General features: G+C 42.3%; 1 protein-coding gene across 1 annotated transcript in view; it reads right to left on the minus strand.

The window, feature by feature from the left end:
- Positions 1-22,871, minus strand: part of NCF2 (neutrophil cytosolic factor 2) — a 60,718-nt gene that overhangs the window by 14,306 nt on the left and 23,541 nt on the right. Inside the window, exons 8-11 of the mRNA XM_073593368.1 lie at positions 20,153-20,294; positions 9,507-9,569; positions 6,853-6,961; positions 134-177 (exon numbers count right to left, since the gene is read on the minus strand). Coding sequence (XP_073449469.1) covers positions 134-177; positions 6,853-6,961; positions 9,507-9,569; positions 20,153-20,294 — 358 coding nt within the window. The remainder of the gene's footprint in view (positions 1-133; positions 178-6,852; positions 6,962-9,506; positions 9,570-20,152; positions 20,295-22,871) is intronic.

Below are 22,871 nucleotides of genomic sequence, written 5' to 3' on the forward strand. Positions count from 1 at the left end.
AAAATGTAACTTGATTTGATGAGAAACCGTTTCTGTCCCTAAATATACAACAATATAGTATATTCCTTTTGAGTTTGTTACCAAAAGTTTAGTTTGTGGTTTTAAAACCAAATTAACCTCTTAATGAACATACAGCTGAGGATGACTTCTCTCTGGCGCTAGATGTGGCTTGTTTATCTGGAAAGAAAGACATGGTCATCAGCCACAAACCTTGAGTACACAAAATATGACTCGCATTATTCCATTGAATCATTACTTTTTATAAGCCTTGAGTTCCTGGTAAAGTACTAGCTTTTTCCTCTAATAACAAAAAACAGAAGCTCCGCGCTTAGAACTACAAAAAAAATGCAGGTATGCAGCCTCCCCTGATAAACCCACGAGGGGGCTAGTGTGTATAAATAAAATAAAGAATCGGGTGAGTGGCACCCCCTAATTGGGGGTTATGTGAAATATATACGCAACACCAGTGCTACCAAAACCACTGTGATAATTTACACATTATATAATAACCCCCTATAAACATATAACTATATCCAAACAAATCAATCAGTATAGTGATCAATTATACCGTAAATTATATAAGATAAAAAATTACACCAACATGTAAACTCAAGTAATATGCAGTGCTAGGCATATGTGCAATACATGCCAGTCTATTGCAAAATGTACATCATACAAAAAAAAAAAGTGTATTTTTTGCAGTAAAAAAGTGAAAACTCTGCAATACTCCAAAAAATTGTTGTCAAAAAAATTTTAAAAAAATCAACAGTTCCAAACAGTCTGGGGACTCTGTGCTCCAATTGACTGGTGACTTCTGTGCTCCCCCTATGGCTCCCCACTCACCAGCTCCTTATAGCCCTACAGGGGTGGCAGGCAGTATGGAATATCACAGGTAGTCATCATAGATGGTATCCTGTAGTAGTCCCTCTAGCAATGGCTCGCGCTTCCACTAAACCAGGACATCCGGATCGGTCAACCGTACATCACAGCCTCTGCCACCATATCCAGAAAAGGGAACTTCAGGGATGAAGGTGAATGTGAGGACTCATGCCTGAAGATCCCTTTTCTGGATATGGTGGCAGAGGCTGTGATGTACGTTGACCGATCCGGATGTCCTGGTTTAGTGGAAGCGCGAGCCATTGCTAGAGGGACTACAGGATACCATCTATGATGACTACCTATGATATTCCATACTGCCTGCCACCCCTGTAGGGCTATAAGGAGCTGGTGAGTGGGGAGCCATAGGGGGAGCACAGAAGTCACCAGTCAATTTGAGCACAGAGTCCCCAGACTGTTTGGAACTGTTGATTTTTTGAATTTTTTTATAACACTTTTTTGGAGTATTGCAGAGTTTTCACTGCAAAAAATAAACTGTTTTTTTTTTTTTGTATGATGTACATTTTGCAATAGACTGGCATGTATTGCACATATGCCTAGCACTGCATACTACTTGAGTTTACATGTTGGTGTCATTTTTTATCTTATATAATTTATGGTATAATTGATCACTATACTGATTGATTTGTTTGGATATAGTTATACGTTTATAGGGGGTTATTATATAATGTGTAAATTATTACAGTGGTTTTGGTAGCACTGGTGTTGCGTATATATTTCACATAACCCCCAATTAGGGGGTGCCACTCACCCCATTCTTTATTCGCTTTTTCCGATGCCTTGGGCAATCCTTAGCTCTCCATGCTCTGTGCACATGCAATTCAAGCTAATCTAAGAGTACCAGCCTGGTAATACATGTACAACTCTTGAGGTGAGCCAAATGAGCATGTACCACCAGACTAGTGCAACAGTTCAGCTTTGCAACTGGAACATACACAAACTCTCTTTTGTGCAAGGGGTACAAAATATACTATATATGGAAATTAGGATTATCTATCATACAAAGATCTTAAAATTTACAGAATATTATTCAAAATAAGAAAAAAGGTGTAATCAAAATGTTTCACACATAATATAAAATGAGGAAGACCTTCTAAAGAATAGAAATTTTGATGTACCATTGTTTGCTCTGCTTAGCCAGAAAAATGTAGTTCAACCCGCTTGGTACATCTTCAACTGGCTGCTACCTTTTGTGAATTTTCTGAATTGCGATCTCTGAACTAGTTCTAAAAATGGCTACCACTGGGCTCAATTCACTAAAGGATATTGCATGCGAAATTTGGGTCCTACGACACATTTTTTGCAAATATCGCATGCGATATTGAAAATGTTGATCCACTATCCCTTTATGCAGTATTTACCGCAGAAACTCTTGATAAATACTGCATAGAGCAGCGTTAAAGTACATTTTCTATAGTAAATAAATGCCTTAAATAGTGGTCCAAGCATGCGATATTTAAGTAATGTTGGTTGAACTGAATGGACGTGTGTCTTTTTTAAACCAGACTAACTATGAGGTTGATTTTCTAAAACTGGAGAGTGCAAAATCTGATGTAGCTGTGTATGGTAGCCAATCCTTTTCTAACTTCATCTTGATCAATTAAAGTGATTTGTAAAGTCTCTCTCTTTTTTTTCTATAAAAATAACAAACATGTTATACTTACCTGCTCTGTTGCAGTGGATTTGTCACATGTTCCAGCATCTGCAGCCTCTCCCAATCCTGTGACGGCAGGCCTGGGATCTTCTCCCAAAACCTGCTGTCACTATTTGAAAACCGTGCGGCTGTGCGGGGTTCCACGCACACAGCCACATCACTCATTCACAGTATCCTGTGAATTAATATATAATTAAAATATTTTGCGCTTACCCCGTGAGAAAATTAGTCAATAATAAATATTTACCTATAGATAACAATCCTCTGAAGAAAAAATATATATACCTAAAAATACATTGCGCAATCCTAACTACATATGAACCAAAAATCTGTGAAAAAATGTATATAGTGAAATGGCTTAGTGAAAAAAGCAATTAAAATCGATCAAACATAAACAAAAAAAAAATATATGTATAGTGAGTGTCCATATATATTTCCAGCACAGGATGTGAATATTCACTATATTCAGCAGTGCGTTCTTTAAACCACAAGGAAAATAGCCAATTGGCCTCTTACCAGACAATTGGGACAATAGAGATCAAACGTGCTTGATTATCAAGGTACCACCTGTGGTAATTTCACTCTGTCGGCTCATACAAAATGCTGAACTTTTTTCAAAAATTCACACTTTAAATTCTGAAAAATGTTTTTCATCACATATACACCAACATTTATTTATTTTTATATATATATATATATATATATATATATATATATATATATATATCACATTGCAGAAATGTTTTATATATTCATCAAAAACTCATCTACCTTATTCAATATATACATATAAAAACATATATAAATATAACCATTTCCAGCCCAAAGACGTCATATGACATCCTTGACTTTCAGTGGGGATATCTGAAAGGGCCTTCGCTACTACGTTCTCCTCACAATATTGGTGGATCAATAGGATTTTTAAAAAACATTGGCAGATATTGAAAAATTACAGAATCCTTGGTCCCAAACTTCCAGAAAAACCTAGTATTATTATCTTCAAAGACGTATGAGATTAAGGACTTTATCACCTGTAAAATGGTGGGGGGGTCATTTATCTATTGTTTTGTGGTCTCCAATATTTTAGAAGAACCACACGGGAATTAAATGTCAGAATTGGTGAATATTTGGCCAATATCCAGAAAGGTTCTATTGGCCATAGTGTATCTAGACATTTTCGTGAATGTCACAAAAGGGATCCCTCTATATTAAAGGATATTGCCAAAGAAAAATATTCTCCAAGTTGTAGGGGAAGCAATCTTAGGAGACATATCTCACCGAAGGAAACCAGGTGGATATTTGATCTCCAGTCTTATAGTTCCTTAGGACTTATTGTTGTATGGGATATTATTATTATACAGGATTTATATAGCGCTGACAGTTTACGCAGCGCTTTACAACATTAGGGCAGACAGTACAAGTAGAATACAATTCAATACAGGAGGAATCAGAGGGCCCTGCTCGTTAGAGCTTACAATCTAGGAGGTAGGGTCAAGTTATACAAAAGGGTAATAGCTGTGGGGGATGAGCTAATGGAGAAAATAGTGCAGTTGTTAGATGGAGGCAGGATAGGCTTCTCTGAAGAGGAAAGTTTTCAGGGATCGCCTAAAAGTGGATAAATTTGGAGACAGTCTGACAGATTGGGGTAGGGAATTCCAGAGGATGGGCATGGCTCGGGAGAAGTCCCGGAGGCGGATATGGGAGGAGGTGATGAGGGAGCTAGAGAGCAGGAGGTCTTGGGAGGAATGGAGATGGCAATTAGGTTGGTATTTTGAGACTAGGTTATAGTTATGTAGCTGGGGGCAGAGTTGTGGATGGCTTTGTAACTTATTGTTAGTATTTTGAATTTAATTCGTTGGGCGAGTGGTAGCCAATGGAGGGATTGGCAGAGAGGGGTAGCAGACACTGAGCGGTTTGTAAGGTGGATGAGTCTGGCAGCAGCATTCATGATGGACTGAAGGGGGATAGTCTGTTTAAAGGTAAGCCAATGAGGAGTGAGTTGCAGTAGTCAAGGCGAGAGATAACCAGGGAATGAATCAGGAGCTTTGTGGTTTCATTGGTTAGAAAGGGACGTAGTTTAGAGATGTTGCGGAGGTTGTTACATTAATAACAGCTAAATATTATTTATCTTTAATAAATATTTTTTTATGTGGGGTCATATTCCTTTTCCACTAGTAAATGGTAGACCAAGATTATTTTAAAAAGTTTTTTTTTTTTTTGGAGAGGGTATTTGCATCTATTTACTCCGTCTTATAGGGGCTGCCGGACAGGGTAGCTGGATGTAAATTCATTGGGTATTTATACATTTTTCAGAATTTAACCACTTAAGGACTGAGCCTCTTTTTCACTTTTTTTTTGGAAAAAAATGTTTTTTTAATTAAAAAATAAGACAACAGTAAAGTTAGCCCATTTTTTTTTTTATATTGTGAAAGATAATGTTATGCCGAGTAAATTGATACCCAACATGTCACGTTTCAAAATTGTGCCCGCTCGTGGAATGGCGACAAACTTTTACCTTTAAAAATCGCAATAGGCGACATTTAAAAAAAATTCTACAGGTTGCATGTTTTGAGTTATAGAGGAGGTCTAGGGCTAGAATTATTGCTCTCGCTCTACCATTCGTGACAATACCTCACGTGTGGTTTGAACACCATTTTCATATGCGGGCGCTAATCACGTATGCGTTCGCTTCTGCTTTCTTATTTATTTTACCTTTTTTATTTTGACACTTTTAAAAAAAAAAAAAAAAAATTGTGTCACTTTTATTCCTTTTACAAGGAATGTAAACATCCCTTGTAATAGAAAAAAAGCATGACGGGACCTCTTAAATATGAGATCTGGGGTCAAAAAGACCTCAGATCTCATATTTACACTAAATGCAATAAAAAACATATATAATAATAATAATAATAATTTTTTTTTAAAAAAGGCCCTTTAAGAGCTATGGGCGAAAGTGACATTTTGACGTTGCTTCCGCCCTGCATTGTTATGGAGATGGGTGGGGGCCATCTTCCCCTCACTCGTCTCCATGCCCAGCAAGGGTGAAGATCCGATCGCCTCCGCCGTTGCCGATGGCTCCGGTAATCGGCGGAGGGCACCGTAGCGCGGCGGGAGGGGGGGGCCCCCTCTCCCACCGCCGATAAGTGATCTTGCAGCGAATCCGCCGCAGAGACCACTTTTATCTGAATCCAGACCGCTCACTGAAGAAGAGGATACCTGCCATAACAACAATGTTCCTCTTCAAACAGCTGACGTATAACAAGGGTGGGCAGTCCGGAAGTGGTTAAAGTCTGAATTTTTTTTTAAAGTTTGGCGTTTTGTATGGCACCGAGAGAATTTACATAAATCTAGCCTTCTGGTGTCTCCCCTGCCTTTTTAGTATAAAGAACGTGGTGAGTGACGTCTCGGGACTATCTCTGTTCCCAGTCGATGCTTCTTACAGGGAAACACGTCAGGTGGAGAGACTGTCAGTGATGTCACCATGCACCAGTTTGCTGTGTTAATCCCGTGGCTGGGTCTATATGGATTTCTTAGTTTGTTTGCTCATGAATGTGCTATAATTGGAAATAAAACAGCCATGTTTTACTGCACCATGAAGTTTCCTCTTCTTTGAACCTTACATACGTTGGAGAGCCGGTGAGCAGAATCATTGAGTGAGTGCCTGGATATCATCATTTGATTTTTGGTGGAGGGGGGAGCCGACAGAGTGGAATTACCACAGGTGGTACCTTGATAATCAAGTGTGTTTGACCCCTATAACTTGGGGTCATCTTGTCTGTAAGAGGCCAATTGGCTCTTTTCCTTTTTCTTGTGGTTTAAAGAACACACTGCTGAATATCGTGAATATGCACATCCTGCACTGGAAATATATACTACGCTTACTATATAATTTATTTTACTCTCGTTTGATCGATTTTAGTAGCTTTTTTTTGCTAAGCTATTTCACTATATACATTTTTTTTTTTTTTTTTTTTTACTGATTTTTGGTTCATATGTTAGGATTGCACGATTTTTATTTATATCCTGTGAATTGATGCCTACATGTACCTTCAGCCTTGCCTGTATGAGGTACGAGCAGACAGCTATGCTGGGAGTTTGCAGGAGCTGGACATTGCACCCGTGATCTGCTGTTCATGGGTGCAATGCTCTGCAGGCTCCTTAGAAAAAAAATAAATGCACATTTTTTTATCTGCAACAAAATGCATTTATTTTTGTTTTTAAAAAGGTGAAGTTTAATAAATAATGAGACCTGAAATCGCTGAGAAAGTTGGAGTAGCTAACCAACATCCGTTGAGCTTTACCTTGGTGATTCCAAGGAATATTAGGGGCAGAAGTAGTTGGTGGTGCTGGAATTTCAGCCTCATTTGTACCACCTTTGGCTGATCCATCATCTTGTTTTGATTCTGCTGCCTGGAAAACAAGTTAACAATGGTAAAACCTTCTCATCACCACCTTTCATCTGCTCCATGTAGAGATGTTGCTAGAGAAGAGCCCATGCATTCCCCACATACCAATCCTGGGAACTGAAGTATTACAAAGTACTTTTGTGATACTTTTGTTTGGCACTATTTTATGTGTTTCATGATTTATTTTTATGATGTATTTTTGGTTGCACATATTGTTTTTGTTTTATATAGCTGAGTTATTTGCACTATTCATCACTTTATTTTACTTTTAAGTGCTGCATTTACCCTATTTCGGATTTTGCATATATCCATTCCTTGCAAGTCACCTCGCTATAGGGTTGCCACCTGTATGGGTTTAACCCGGTCAGTCTGGGTTTTGACACTTATGCCCGGGTTTGACTCCACCTGAAACCCGGACACACAGCATACCTCCAGTCCCAACCATCACTGAAATCTTTCATGGGGATGGGGCCAGTGCCAATCCAGTGAGGGCTTCTGTCGGCTGTGCAGCCTGTCTGCCCTCTTTGCCTTCTCCCCCACCAGGGCCTCTCCTCCCTCCCTGCCATCACAATGATAGAGTAAAGTAATTTTTTGCTAGGACCGCCAGTGTCCTAACAACCAATGGGGGAGGAAAAAAGGCGCTCCAGCTCTGCTCCCTAACTCTGGCTCCCAGACCAGTGCACTTCTTGCAGGGGCTGTGGCTTCTCTGACGGCAGTACACACAACCCTCCCTGTTTTTCCCTGCATCTACAACAGAGGAGGAGGAGAAGCAGGGGGCAGGGTGGGGCATGCACATTCCAGCCTTGCGCCCGCAGCATCTCCCGAAGCCAGCGCCGGCAGCCTCACTTGCTGTAAGGTACACGAGCGCTGAGCACTGGACAGGGAGGAGGGGAAAGGTCTGGAAGAAAAACAGAGGGGTGCTCTGCACTTGGGAGGGGGGCAGAAATTTGGGGAGAGAGCTGGGTATGGGGGGTGGGGCTGTTGGGGAAGTTATAAACTGGCCTGTGATTTATGTACACCTGCACTCTGTACATAAGCAATTCTGAACCCTGTACTCTATACATAAGCAATCCTGAACTCTGCACGCTGAATGTAACGCACTCCTCAATCCTTCACCCTGAATGTAATGCAATCCTGAACCCTGCACTCTGAATGTAATGTACTTCTCAACCCTGCACTCTGAATGTAACGTACTCCTCAACCCTGCACTCTGAATGTAACGCACTCCTCAACCCTGCACTCTGAATGTAACGCACTCCTCAACCCTGCACTCTGAATGTAATGCACTCCTCAACCCTGCACTCTGAATGTAATGCACTCCTCAACCCTGCACTCTGAATGTAACACACTCCTGAATGCTGCGCTCTGAATATAATGCACTCCTGGACCCTGCACTCTGTATGTAGCACAATCCTCATCCCTGCACTCTGAATCTAACGCACTCCTGAACCCTACTCTCTGTATGTAGCACAACCCTCAACACTGCACTCTGTTCGCAGCGCACTGCTGAAACTCTGCACTCTGTGTGTAATGCAATCCTCAACTCTGTACTCTATATAGCACACCCCTGAATTCTGCACTTTGTGCATAATACACTGCTGAACCCTGCACTCTGTATGTAGCTCACTCCTGATTTCTGCTTTCTGTATGTAGCACATGGGGTGGGGATGTTTATGATGTCAATAGCGAGTGGTGCAATGGGGGTGTGATGGGGTTGCTGCACCTAATCTCTGAGAAAAAAAATCCCTGTAGCCGTAGGCCTCATTTAAACTTTTATTTGTAACTGCCCCCGCTTTTATTGCATGTACTTGAAGAGGATGCAGTAAGAGAGGGTTCTGATATAAGGAGACTCTGATCTAATGGGGGGGGGGGGTCTGCTGACTGCTGATCTTATGATCACCAACCATTAGATCAGCAGTTGGCACCCATTAGAGACCCCCATTAGCTCACATTCCCCTTCTATTAGCGCAGACTTCAATAGTTATTTTGAATCCTGGGTACTGGCTTGGGCAGCTGGGTCATTTCTTAGTTTTATTGCTAGGCAAAATAGAGCTTCATCCTATGAAAGTCACAATTTCAATATCTCCCAGAGATGATCAGACAGAAACAATAGATGACCCAATTAACGATGAGAATGCACACCTAGGAGGCACACAATGGGAGAAAGACACATAACACCTTAAACAGATTATATCAGGGGACCTCAGAATTGGGTTGCTTTGATCTGATGATATTAACATCTGCTCTGAGAAGCAAGCTAGAGCAGTCACAAGCTAAAGCAGTCATTGCTGGTTTTGGGCATAGAGGTCCTAAATATGTATCTGAGTCTCTGTGTTTTAGGGAGACATGGACTTTAATCAGAACCAAGACCAGGTCCCCCAGGCACACAACTTCAAGAGTAATGCTGCCTTAAAAGCAGGGGCATAGTGAGTAGGCAAAAGCCCCTGTCCTGGTTCGGTCTGACACAATTACTATGAAATGTGTAAAATTGAAATCATAAGTTCTAGGATCCTTAAAGTTTTCGTTTGTACTAAATAACATATGCTTACCTGAATTTGGGACTGGAATTTCAACTCAACTGGTTCTAGGTAATTGCATGGGACTATCCCTTTCTAAACACACATGAAAAAAAAAACAGAAAAGAGACAAGAATAAAGTATTTTAATGATCAGAAGTAATGTATAATTTTCCTCTGTATTGAAAAACTCTCTGCCCTTTCCTGATGCATGAGTAACATCTATTAATTTCTAATGTAAAAGGAATACAAGAGCCCATGGAGGAAATCTGTACTGAGTGGTATAGGTAGTATGTGATTGACTTTCTAAAAATTCTACTTGCCTGGCTGTCAAGGTTATACAATGGCATCAATACTTTTTGAGCCAAAGTTCTGAAACGTGTGCATGTATATACTGTATATTCACAGTATATACAGTGAAGTCATAAATCCGTATAGGCGTAGTTGTTTTAGGTCAGACCCAGAAAGCATAGGTGGAGGATGGACAGCTGGGTAACTGTTTTTGGTAAAAGAGTGGCAGCAGCATTGGCAGCTTCCATATATATCTGTTCAGAAGAAGAGGTGAAGGGGGGCCAGAGCCTAAGGCCCCTTTCACACAGGCCAGATCTGGTTTTGCTGATCTAGGCGGAGCGTCCAGATGACAGGTCCATGTCCACACTGCTAATGTGAAGTGGACACAGACACAGCCCACTTTGCTCTAATGGGACTACCCTCCGATCTGATCCGGAAAGATGGAGGGGAACGGGTCACCTTCCATTTTTTAATTTTTTTTTTGCTGGATTGGAGGTAGCTGGGTGTAAACAGACACAAGTCTGTTTACATCCGACTGCCCATAGATGAGAATGGAGAGTCCGATCAGAAAAACATCTGAAAAACAGGCGGACCCTATCGGACTGCTTGTGTGAAAGGGGCCTTAGGGTCTGGCTGCTGAGACAGCCTGGGTAGGGTTTTTACTAGTGTTTCAGTGTGCTAAGACATTGACATTTCAGCAGACTTTTACTAAAATTGTTAAATCTGTGGAATCACTCCCCCATTCAAACTTTAGATACTGCAGTACATTTCTGAGACTAAAATAAAATAAAAGTACAATCCATTTCCTCTCTATGAAAAGAACCAGCACACCACTTCCCTTCTGGTAACAACATGTTGTTGCAACATCTGAGGTCTGAGTGTGGGGATATTCTACAACATTGTAAGGCATCACTGAATCACCAATGTTATGAAAGGTCAATGGTGGCCTGGCTTGTAAAGAAGATCTGAACCTGCAATCTGCTGGGAAACTGTTATAATGACCACAAACAGGTGTGCAGATCCAGGAACTCAAGTGTTTATATCTCACCAATTGGATCCCTACTTTGTTTGGCTGGACTAACCTTTTAAGGATTTATTGAATTAAACTGAGATGTTGACTTGAAGAAGAATGTAAATAAAATGCCCAACGTTTGTGCCAACACAATATATTGTATTACAATGTAGTGGCCTTCAACAGTTGAGTTTGTGCTTCTAAATGTATTGGAAACTTTAATGTTGATAAAAAGATATGAAAGAAAATATCTATTTTTTCTTTTCATATTTTTTTTTCAACATGTAAGTAACATTTCTAGGCTATTTTATATACATTTATTCAATAAATGCTTTTGTATACAAAATATGTGAGATACAATAAATAAGGAAGAATGCTAAAAATATCCTCAACTGTTCTAGACCAAGGCTTGACAAATCTTGATATTAATGAATAAGTGGTTTTACTGTAAATATTTGTAAGCAATATATAATTCGATACATACAGCATTGTTGGTGTGACTTTATGTAATTTGGACCATCATTGCAATTAACACTCAATGTTTTTTTTAGTTAAAAAAATGAATTATTTTATACAAAATTCATTCAATAAATGCTTTTGTTCACAAAATAGGTGAGATACAAGGGGGAAATGCTGGAAATATGCTCAACTGATTTAGACCAGATTCGACCAATCTTGATATTAATATGTGTTTTTACTGTAAATATTTGTACACAAAATATCATTAGATATAGCCAACATTGTTGGTGTCTGTGAGTTCGTTTTTTTGCAAAGCTTTTCCTAATTACAAACAAGAGGGTTGGCAATAGGTATTTATAGTCTGCCAAGGACCATGGTCATTAAATCGTTTGGGTGTGTTCATAACCTTAGACCCAGTCTGTTAATGATTTACTCTGCAAGTGAAAATGAGTGAAACATTTCATCAATATCTGATGTCAGATGGTTAGCATGTAAAAGCCAAATCAACAATACTGAAATTTGTACTTTTCATAGGTTCATTATACAAATGCTTCTGTTACTTTTTCGAGAAACAGATGTGAGCATTAGGTCCAATTTCACAAATGCCTTTTAAGATAAATAACTGGTAAAATGGCCCTGATAGATAACCAAATTTACTGGTATGTGTATATACAATACATACATACATACATGAGTTTATCATGTCTCCACTAGCACAACATGTGCTTTTCCTATGCAGGGCAAAGCAACAAGTTCACTTTAATAGTGGCTCCACCAGCAGCACATGATCGCTTTTCCCTTACTTCCCCACTGATCCATTCAGCCACTTGAAGCAAAGAAAAATAGCTGGTTATGGAGGAAGCATACACATGTGAAGGAATGTGATGTAGATAATAATAATAGTAATCTGAAAATGTCTATTTTCTTATGTGCATACATATTTTTCTCCTTACTCATTATATAAGTATACAGGTTTGCTCTGTTCCTATATTTTCTCAAGATGGCGGGTACCCCGTACATCCCACACATCAGAAGAACGCGGAACTGAAGATAAAACCAAGGACAGCCAAACCTCGTTATGAAGATTCTCCATTTTCTTTTCTATCTTAACCAATGAGATGTACCTATTAGACTAACATAGCAATGACGTATTTTTGTGTATAAAACATTAGCACCGCATTGAATAAATTAGAAGTGTAAGAAGTAACGGAGCTGAGCGTGTCTCAGAGTGTTTACTTTTATATGCATGCATATCCACACTTTCCAATTAGAGACAGCAGCAGATAACCTTGGGCTCGATTGGAGCTCTTAATCATTTCCATAACAGCTGGTGCCGAAACCCGGGACCTCAGGCTACAGTCGAAGCCATACCGTGATAAGCATTCGGGCGTTAATTGATTGATAAGAGGGGGTTTGCGCAGCCCTAACAGTACCGGTAAGTCTTCTTTATATTCTTACCACTGTACGACTTTCTTATCTTTCGGTTGACCGCTGGATTCTGTCAGTATGCTGAGACTGTCTTAGAGGCAGGTAACTCATCGCCTGAGGTTGTTTTAACGAACCTGCCAATGGGTTTCTGCTGACTGTATTTTTTGTTCACTGTCTGCCATTCTTTGGGCTATGAAACTTAGCAGTCTAAAAGTGCTACATGTGTGAATGTGTGATCTCATCTCCAGATGAGCTGTCGGCCTCTGGAATGAGATTTTTTCCCTTGTAGCAAACGTTTATAGATGGGTTACTCTGGGTTTGTCGAACCTTTGAGGGTTATCTCAGCTGCTGGCTTTGCAGTCTGAAAGTGTTACAGATGTCTCACCCCAAGACGAGTTGTCGGCCTCTTGGTGTAGAGCTGTAATAGACGTCTATAAACGGGTTTATTTTTGCAGGGTGGTCTGCCCTTGTGGTTATCTTAGCCTGCTGAGGCTTTACGGTTCAGAGAGTGGCAGGTGTAATGTCCTGTCCTGAGTGTATTTGTGGTTTACTGTTTGCTATACACGAGAGGGGTTGGGGAATGGTTAAGGTCGGAGGGGGGGCTGCCCGGGGGATCTGTTGGGTCGCGGGCCGTTGCTCCTCACTACCCCTATCGTGTTTGTTCTTGTTCTGAGATTAACCGTACATTACAGGGTTATAGCAGACAGTAGCAACTAGAAGCGCAGTCTTATGTGCCCCCACCCAAGGAATTTGACAAGGAGCAGTGAGAAAGAATATTAACCCCTTGGTTGTACGTATTCTCCTCTCAAGCCGTTAGCCGAGAAACAGAGAGAGAAAAGAATGTGATATTGTAAAGGAGAGAAGAAGATGTTGAAATAGTTAACAAAGTTGAACGAAGTGGCGAAAGTTATGTTGCTAAAGAAACAGGGAGAAAAATCCTGTGTGATAAAGAAAATTGGATAAAGGAAGATGGCGATTGTATTATGTATGTGTATCACAGAGTTGATGATACAGTATGTGAAATTACCACGCTATGTTGGAACTTGAAACCAAAGGAGGGGAGGGACAGCACTGCCCTCCGTCTAACAACCACTCCTTTCTCACCACCCAAGCACAACCCACTGTGACAACTCAGCCCGGCGGCCATCTTAGTGCACCCATGCCTTCACTTTCTACCCAGCCCAGTGCACTTCCTGCTGGCGGCCATCTTGGTACACCCAGTGAGCTTAAACAGCCTGTACCCAGCCCTCCCTGTTTTAAACCAGGATGGTTCATACCACACACCTGTCTTCCCCAAAACGCAAGCATCACATTCCCAGGCCGGATATGTTAATGATGAAGAAGCGTCTGAGAGGGAAGCCCAACAGCAGGCAGCAAGGCCACCCACTGATTTAACCCCCAATCCGGCTCCGGACTCACAGTTCCGAGAGGATCTCAAACACATGCTGGCAACCGTAAACAACAGTGCCCCTTGCCAGCCCCCGCCCCAACAACAGTCTCGGTTACCAGAAGGGACACCAGTGATGTATGTCGCTTTTACTCCATCACAAGCAGCGGCCTTAGTGACAAGTCTGCCTGACCCAGAGAAGTAGCCAATTCCCTTCTACCACAGGATAGTGCAGATACAAGAAACTTACTCAGCTGCCTGGAGAGACTTGATCAGCCTATGCCAAATCAAAGCAGGATATGTCTTTTGGCCAGTTATGCAGACAGCCTTCAATGATGCCTGCCTGACAAGTGCCACTTCCTACACCTCAGGCGTGGAGTTCTGTGCACAACTCCACGACTGGGCAAAGGAGAAGTTGACGGATCAGACCACCACAATCCAAGATATTACCCAAGATAAAGGGGAGTCTGTGAAGAAGTATCATGCTAAACTCGTACAGGCCTTTGATGATCTGAGTTTCTCCCACGTTTCCTGCGTGGGAATGGATGGGGTGCCCCGCTCCAGTCCACTTCCTGATTTGCTTGCCAGATTTGTGGTGTCCTCTACATGTCCCTTGCATCTACTAGGAGCTGATGTGTTGTCCAGACTACAGGCCTCAATCAGGACACGCCTGAAGGGGGGATGAAGTTACATACTCCCCTATGTTTGGAAGACTCATCTGCTTTGTGTTTTTTTTTTTGCCTCTCCTGACGACACTTAATGAAGCAAAAACTTCAAGTTCAATACTGCAGGAAGTACTTGACAGAATCCCTGCGTGCCTATGGTCCACAGGACCGGAAGACAACGGTCACTTAAAGGTGCCACCAGTTTCAGTCAAGCTAAAAGAGGGCGCATCATTGCCCTGGAAACCACAATAACCCCAATCAGAGAATCCTAAAAAGAGAACCAGGTACCTGCTGTGGATGCCTTTGACTGCAAAGTACCTCACAGAGGTGGACCTTACAAACGCTTTCTTCAGTGTCCACCCTCACCCCTCCTGCTGGTACCTTTTTGCATTCATCCACGGAAAGAAACGGCAACATACCTAAACAGTTGTGCCACAAGGGGCACAGAACTTTCCAAGCCAGTTTGCAAAAGCTATGGCTATCATCCTTGACACATGACAAGAGAAACACCCGGAAGTGATTCTCTTCCAACATGTTGATGACCTTCTCCTTTGTGCAGCTGACTTACCCCCTGTTAAAGTCACCTCAGAAAGCCTGTTGTGCTATCTTGCCAACCAGGGCTGCAGAGCCTCAAAGCCCAAATTGCAGTGGTGCTCAACACCTGTCATTTTCCTTGGACTAATTTCCTAGTGCAGAGCATGGATTCCAGAAGCCTTCCTACTGATGCTCTGCAATCAGACCCTTCCAGATGTCTCCTGAAGAAATATCTAAGTTTGAGGCCCTCAAGTGTGCCATCTCAGGCGCTAGGGCTCCCAGACTACGACAAAACGCTCAAGCTCTTTGTATCCGACCGTCTGGGACATGCTGCAGGTATACTCACCCAATCACACAGCATCAGCCTACGCCCCGTAGGATATTATTCCTGTCGGCTGGATGCGGTAGCAAGAGGAGGCCTATTGTGTCTGCGAGCTGGCTTTGCTATACAAGCCTTGCTTGACAAAACTTTGAACTTGGTCCTCGGACACTGCCTCGTTCTGCTTACTCCCCATGACGTTGTTGCCATATTCAACCAAGATCCAGCCGAAACACTAGTCCACTACCAGACACTTGAGACTCCTGTGTTCCCTCCTACTGGACAGCATTACTCTATTAAGTTGTCAAACACTGAACCCTACCACCCTTCTTCCACTTCTCGAGGGGGGAAAGGAGGAGGAGGAGTAGAGTCTTGACTTGTCACCCCATGACCACACAGGACACGCGGTCACCACTGAAAACACTGTTCTACAAGCTGAAGCCTTACCACCGGTGATGTCTGCACAGGAGGCAAAGCTGTAAGCACTTACTACAGCACGTAAATGGGCAGAGGGAAAAAGAGCCAACATTCATATGGACTCAAGATATGCTTTCAGCATTGCCCATGATTATGGTGTTATCTAGGACAGAGGATTCCTGACGGCTGCAGGAACACCTGTGAAAACTTGATTGATGCCTTGCTTCTCCCAACCCAAGTGACTATTCTGAGTAAAGCAAACAACAAAATGAACTCAAAGGAAGCTCGAGGCAATCATCTAGCCAATTCAGCTGCCAAACAGACAGCTGGTGGTCCACGGGAAGTGGACAGCAGGGTGGTAGAAGAAGACCACCCTGTGCTTACCTTACAGACTTTCCCAGTGGACAGAGTTTATCTAAAAGAACTACAGGAAACAACAAGTCCGGATAAGAAGGAAAGCTGGAAACGGAGAGAAGCAACTCTCAGGAATGGACTATTCGAGTGCAACAAGAAGCCTTGTCTACCCAGGAGTATGTACCCAGCCGTGGTGCAATGGGCACATGGAGCTGCCCACTTGACAAAGACTTTTATGAACTCTCTTATCAACAAGTGTTGCACCAAGAGTTACTCCACTGACCGACAACTTCTGCAGATAATGCATTATCTGCACCAAATGTAACCCAGGATGCACAGGAAAAAAAACACAGAAGAAGCACCTGGCAAAAGCCCTATACCCCATTCCAGAGGATGCAAATTGATCATTCTCAAGTGCCAAGAAGTGGCAGATTCGAAAACGCCCTAGTGGAAGTGGTCACGACTGCCAGGACCACAGCTAAGAAACTACTGATTGAGATAGTATGTAGATTTGGGGTCCCAGAGGTGATATTGAGAGATCAGGGCCCAGCCTTAACAGCAACCCTTACTAAAGAGATTTGGGCAGCACTGGGGGTTCAGTTGGCACTACACATCCCATACCACCCTCAAAGTAGCGGGAAGGTAGAAAGGATGAATGGGACACTAAAAACAGGATGTTAAAGATGGCCCAAGAGACTAACATGAGTTGGCCAGACAGTTAGCCCATTGCCCTGTTCAGTGTCAGACACACCCCCAGGGGAAACATGCCCTATCCCCTTATGAAATTTTGTTTGGTTCAGCTCCCAGACTTGGTTGTTACTTTCCACAACAGTTACAGTTGCAGTCTGATGTGTTGACTAATTATGTAACCACATTATCACGAGAATTAACCTGAATGCATGTCCAGGTGTTTTCTTCCATTCCAGATCCTGAATTAGATACAGGAACACACCAACTACTGTCTGGAGATACTTGAGCCAAGTTATGATGGTCCATTCCAAGTTTTGCTGACCACAGCCACCTCAGTCAAGTTGGCCAGGAAGAACACCTGAATGCATGCTTATCACTGCAGGAGAGCGTGTTTTCGGGTGCTGCATATCCTTTTTCTGTTTGATCTAGGGGGGAGGGGCCCAGGAGGTGGCCATCACAAAAATGATAACATAATTACGTTTTGGTGTAACTCTTCAGGTACACATGTGACCACCTTTACCTTAGATTACTGTGACATAGTACCTTGTCCGTTTGACCCTTCATGGTGATGCCATTGGTACAGTGATATCCCTGACGGTAAGGACATATATGTATGCCACACAGACAGTTACTGGGGACAGAGTTGTGGTTTCTGTGAGGGCCAGTGGGTTGGAACACAGGGCCAGACTAGGCGACCACAGAGTGCATTAGACAAAAAAGATGAAAATAGAAAGCCCCATATCCTAACTGAAGATACCCCTGATACATACACTGACCCAGCACACAGTCAGAGGAGGAAGCGAGCAGCTCTCTCCGGAAGCTTTGACCCTCATGTATACATAGATGCCATAGGGGTCCAAAGGGGGGTACCTGATGAATTTAAAGCCAGGGGCCAGGTAAAAGCTGGTTTTGAGTCTTTTATCCCCATAACAACTGTCAGCAAGAATGTAGATTGGATTAACTACATGTCATGGTTATGCAATAGAGTTTGTCGATCAACATACCTGTCTCCATGTGTTCATCTCTAGAGACCAGCTGACCCTCACCTGACTGCTTTTGTAACCTCTCCTCTAAGCATGGCTCCACCCCAGGCCCTATCAGGGAACCCTATATTAACCTGTGCACCGCAAGCCAGCAGTGCTGATCAACCATTGTGTGTTAGCTTCTGTGTGTACTTGCTGTGTTTCATACATCTGATTCCTGTTACCGACTTTGGCGTGTTCCCGACCATCCCTGTTTGCCTGTGACCCTGAACCTTGGCTTGTCCCTTACTTTACTTGTTGTTCCAGCCTGCTGCCTCCTTCCTCTTCTACTGTAGTCTACCGTGAGCGTGAGCTGTGAGACCCTGGGGGCCGCGACCTGGAGCCAGACTGCAGCGCAGTCCATCCTTACCATTAAAGGCTCTGGTGAACACCTGCTGGCTCTTTGACTCCGCGCCCTGGGGAATCTATGCTCTAGCTCCCAGTGGGATCTGTGTCAGTGATCCAGTAGACCTGCTTCCTGAACCTCCCAGGGTTCAATCCGCAGCAGTCAACCATAGGGTCCACTACCTTGCGGTGCACTCCTGATCCCAACGGTGTGCATCTGTCACCCAGCCTCTAGGTGACCTGACACTACACATATTATAACCAACAGAGATTTGTAAATTACACTAAAGATGCCCTCCAGGGAATTGCTGACCAGTTAGCCCCCACTTCCTACATGACATTCCAGGACCGGATGGCCTTAGACATGGTGCTAGCTGGGAAAGGGGGTGTCTGTAAAATGATAGAAACAACGGGAACTTGCTGCTTCCTGATAATACTGGCCCAAATGGTAAGGTTACTTTAGCTATAAAGAAATTAGAAGATCTGTCATTGGAGTTGAAGAAGAACTCAGGTATCACAGACCCATGGGATCAATACTTCAGCTGGATGAGTGGGTGGCAGAAGGTGCTCGCCCAGATAGGGGTAACGGTATTAATAATCCTGGTTCTTTTAGCCCTGATTATATGCTGTATTCTACCTTTTGTAAAAAAGTTAATGAGCAAGGCTGTAGACAATAACACACCTACATTTCTCCACCAAGAAGAAGAGGACCACCTTATGATGGAAGATGACAAACCCTTCACTCCTCTACAGTCACGCCCTGTCCATAATCTCACAGTCCTATAGGGTTTTAGGGATAGATAGCTCCTGACTGCACCTCTCCAGCTGTATCGAGGAGGGAAGTGAACAGTTGCTGCCCAATTCTATATACAGGCTAAAAGAGTTGCTGAGGAGAAGGGCCAGGCTAAAAGTAGGACCTTTAGTATTAGGGACAGAAAAGAGAAAATAGTCATTTTAGGGGGGATTGTGAAGGAATCTGATGTAGATAATAATAATAGTAATCTGAAAATGTCTATTTTCTTATGTACATACATATTTTTCTCCTTACTCATTATATAAGTATACAGGTTTGCTCTGTTCCTATATTTTCTCAAGATGGCGGGTACCGTCTACATCCCACACATCAGAAGAACGCGGAACTGAAGATAAAACCAAGGACAGCCAAACCTCGTTATGAAGATTCTCCATTTTCTTTTCTATCTTAACCAATGAGATGTACCTATTAGACTAACATAGCAATGACGTATTTTTGTGTATAAAACATTAGCACCGCCTTGAATAAATTAGAAGTGTAAGAAGTAACGGAGCTGAGCGTGTCTCAGAGTGTTTACTTTTATATGCATGCATATCCACACTTTCCAATTAGAGACAGCAGCAGATAACCTTGGGCTCGATTGGAGCTCTTAATCATTTCCATAACACACAGTGCTGTGTAAGTTCCAAGCTGGAGCTTGTCACTAAAATACATGGTTCACTCTTCATACCTTGTGCCATACTAAATGGAAATAGAAAAAAAAGTTGTGCAACTGGTGGGACCAGCTTTCAATTGAACCTGTTGTTTTGCATTAGTTGTTTAACTTGTTGCTTGGCCTTCATGGGCAAAGCACATGTTCAGTTTAAGTGATTTCAAATTGGAATGAAAGTATAAAGTCTTCGACATTATCCAATGTCTTTAAATATTATCTAGAACTGGGCTTCAGTAATCTGCATTATTTGGACTGAGACAATATGATGAAAACTCCCTAAGGTTTGATTACCTTTCCATTAAACAAAACAGTAGCCCAGTTGTCATTCCCTTTTTTGAGCACAAAGACGATATTCCCTGGCATGACTCCCATCTCTTCTAAGGTCTCTGGATTAAATTCAAACAGAACACGATGAGGTTCCCCCTGCAGAGTCCTGAGAAACAGAAAACATCATCAAAACCATGAATACACTTGCAGGCCATAGATATATTTTACTGGGGAAGAGAGGAATATTCAGCCTTGGGCCCTTTGAGAATAATCTGGCAAATGTAGGCTTGGTAAAGTTGTGCTAACTGTGGGAGGGGCATCTACTTACTGTGTTCACTGTAACATAGTAGATGTACATAGCTACCTTGTATTCACAGAATATGCTTTACTGTGTCACAAGTGAGAGTCTAATATACAAGTACAAACCTCAGCACAATCATGTAAAAACACACTTTTTCATGGCATATGTATAGCCAGGTGCTGAGCTACAGCAATATGGATGAGACATTCCCTTTTTCTCTACTGAAATACTGATGCTATGCTGCACAATTCTCATCCAGCCAGCAGGGGGAGAATTAAAGTGATGCAAGCCCACAGACTTCTATGCAGAATGCTGAGAATCCTGGGAGTGGTAGTCTGGGAAGGTAGTCCCATATAATAGGATGAATAGACTCCTTAAACTACAGATACCAATAGGCATTGTGCAGTAGGAGGAGTGGAGAGATGATTTTTAGTAAACTGCCTGGCAACGTTCTTCCTCTTGGCACCAAGGGAGTTCGAGAGAGAGCACATTTGTTGGGATATTCGCATGCCATTGGAGATTCAAGCCTGAGAGTGGGAGTGAGGACACCCAGAGGCAGCTTAGCACTGCCCACAGCACCTGCACCACTGCAGGAGGGAGACGGGTACATCCATTTTTTGTATTACTGAAGAACTTTAACTGGAGAGAGTTTAGGGTCATAGGATACTCCAAAATGATCAGTAACTATAGGAGGTCAAACTTCTCTCTAATCTTTCAGTATCAGCTTTTCTGGAGATAATAGAGAGGAGCCAGCATATCTAGGACCCTACAGTAGCAGTCCATATAGCCACTTCTGGCACTTGCACAACTACTAGTCCCCAGCAAGATCTTTACTTAGTGTCTCAGGAGCTGTCTGTCACCTAGCATCCACAGGTAGAGCCTCAGTGGGAGAAATAACAAGATCCTTCTCCAGAACAGTAATTCAGCGCAGTGCCCTTCAGCAAACATCCATTGGAAATCTTCTATAGGCCCTTGGGCCAGCATTTGCTGAGCCCCACACTGCAGTGCCATGTCTCAGTAAAGCTGCCTCCAGGGGCAGCAGCCCTAAGAGACCCAAGAACACTCTGGCAAGGCTTCCTACAGCTTAATTTATCCCCTCCCCATCCACATTCTGGATGCACCCCGCAGCCCTATGTTTTGAAAACTTCTTCAATCAAAGTCCAGAAACCCTGAACAGACCAAAACAATCAATCACCGCTCAGCTCAACTCACTACAGTGGAGCCAAAAACTACCTAGCAGCCTAATTAGAGGAGGATGCTCTATCTATATAGATATCTATATCTACCCATATTCCATTATCCATTATAACCCTCTATTTTCCATTATTTGGAGGCCTCTACTTTCTGATTTATGTTGTCCCACAGTATTCTCTTTATTAAATCTATATATGATTACTGTTTTTTTTTCTCCCTTAACCTTTGACCTTAATCCAGTCAGGTTCTCATGTGGGTGTGCCATTCATCATGCAGAAATAGTGGGTTTCTTACTTATCTGACTCCCACTTTTTATTTCTAAAGTCACCAAGGTCCCTCTGATATTTTTTTACTTCTCTTTATCCTTGCCACCTGATCTAGTTTACATTTTTTCATTAGATCTTCTGATAATACTTTATATTTCAGTTGTTCTTAAACTGGATTCCAATGTATTTATAAACTTCTCTTCTATTTTAGCCATTTTTCTGCTTTTTCTCTTAAGCATACCGTATTTTTCCGTGCATAAGACGCTACTTTTTCCTAAAATAGTTAGACTGAAAATCGTGCAGCGTCTTATACACGGTCAGTCAGACTGGGAGAGAGCCGCGCGGTGCGTAGCTAGTCATAGCTTGTAAAACAGCTTCCTCCAATCACAAGCCGTATGACGTCAGCTGGAGGTGGAGGTAGAGAGTGCACAGATGCAATCCCGTTGGACGTGGAGACTGCGCAGATGCATCAGGGAGCGGAGCGTTTTGAGCCCAAGATGTCAGAGAATAATAAAAGTAAGCGATTGTCTGCAAAATTCAATCTGAGTGGAGTTAGCTATGCAAAAGAGCATGGGAATAGACCTGCAGAGGGACAGTTTGGACCTCCCTCCACTGAGAGTATGATCAGATAGTGGAGAAAAGGGAAAAGCAAAGTGATATGCTGCATAATATACTGGTATGTAAACGTTACCTGCGATAATTACTAAAAAAAAAAAAAACTGTGTTCTGTTTTTCCTGTTTAAAATATTGATTTCTTAATTTTGGGTTGGGAAAGTGAGGGGCATCTTATACATGGAAAAATACGGTACAGCCCAACAATTCTATACCCACTCTTATAAAGAAATCAAACCGGTTTTATCCAACTCTGTGTCTGTTAACCCATCATTTGGTGCTATATCCTACCTTTAATCACCTTTGGATTATATGCTCCTTTAAATATCTTTCAATAGTAGTGTCTCACTATGTACTTGCTTTTCCATAG

This window comes from Aquarana catesbeiana, linkage group LG07 (genome assembly GCF_042186555.1).
Source record: "Aquarana catesbeiana isolate 2022-GZ linkage group LG07, ASM4218655v1, whole genome shotgun sequence".
Lineage (NCBI taxonomy): Eukaryota > Metazoa > Chordata > Amphibia > Anura > Ranidae > Aquarana > Aquarana catesbeiana.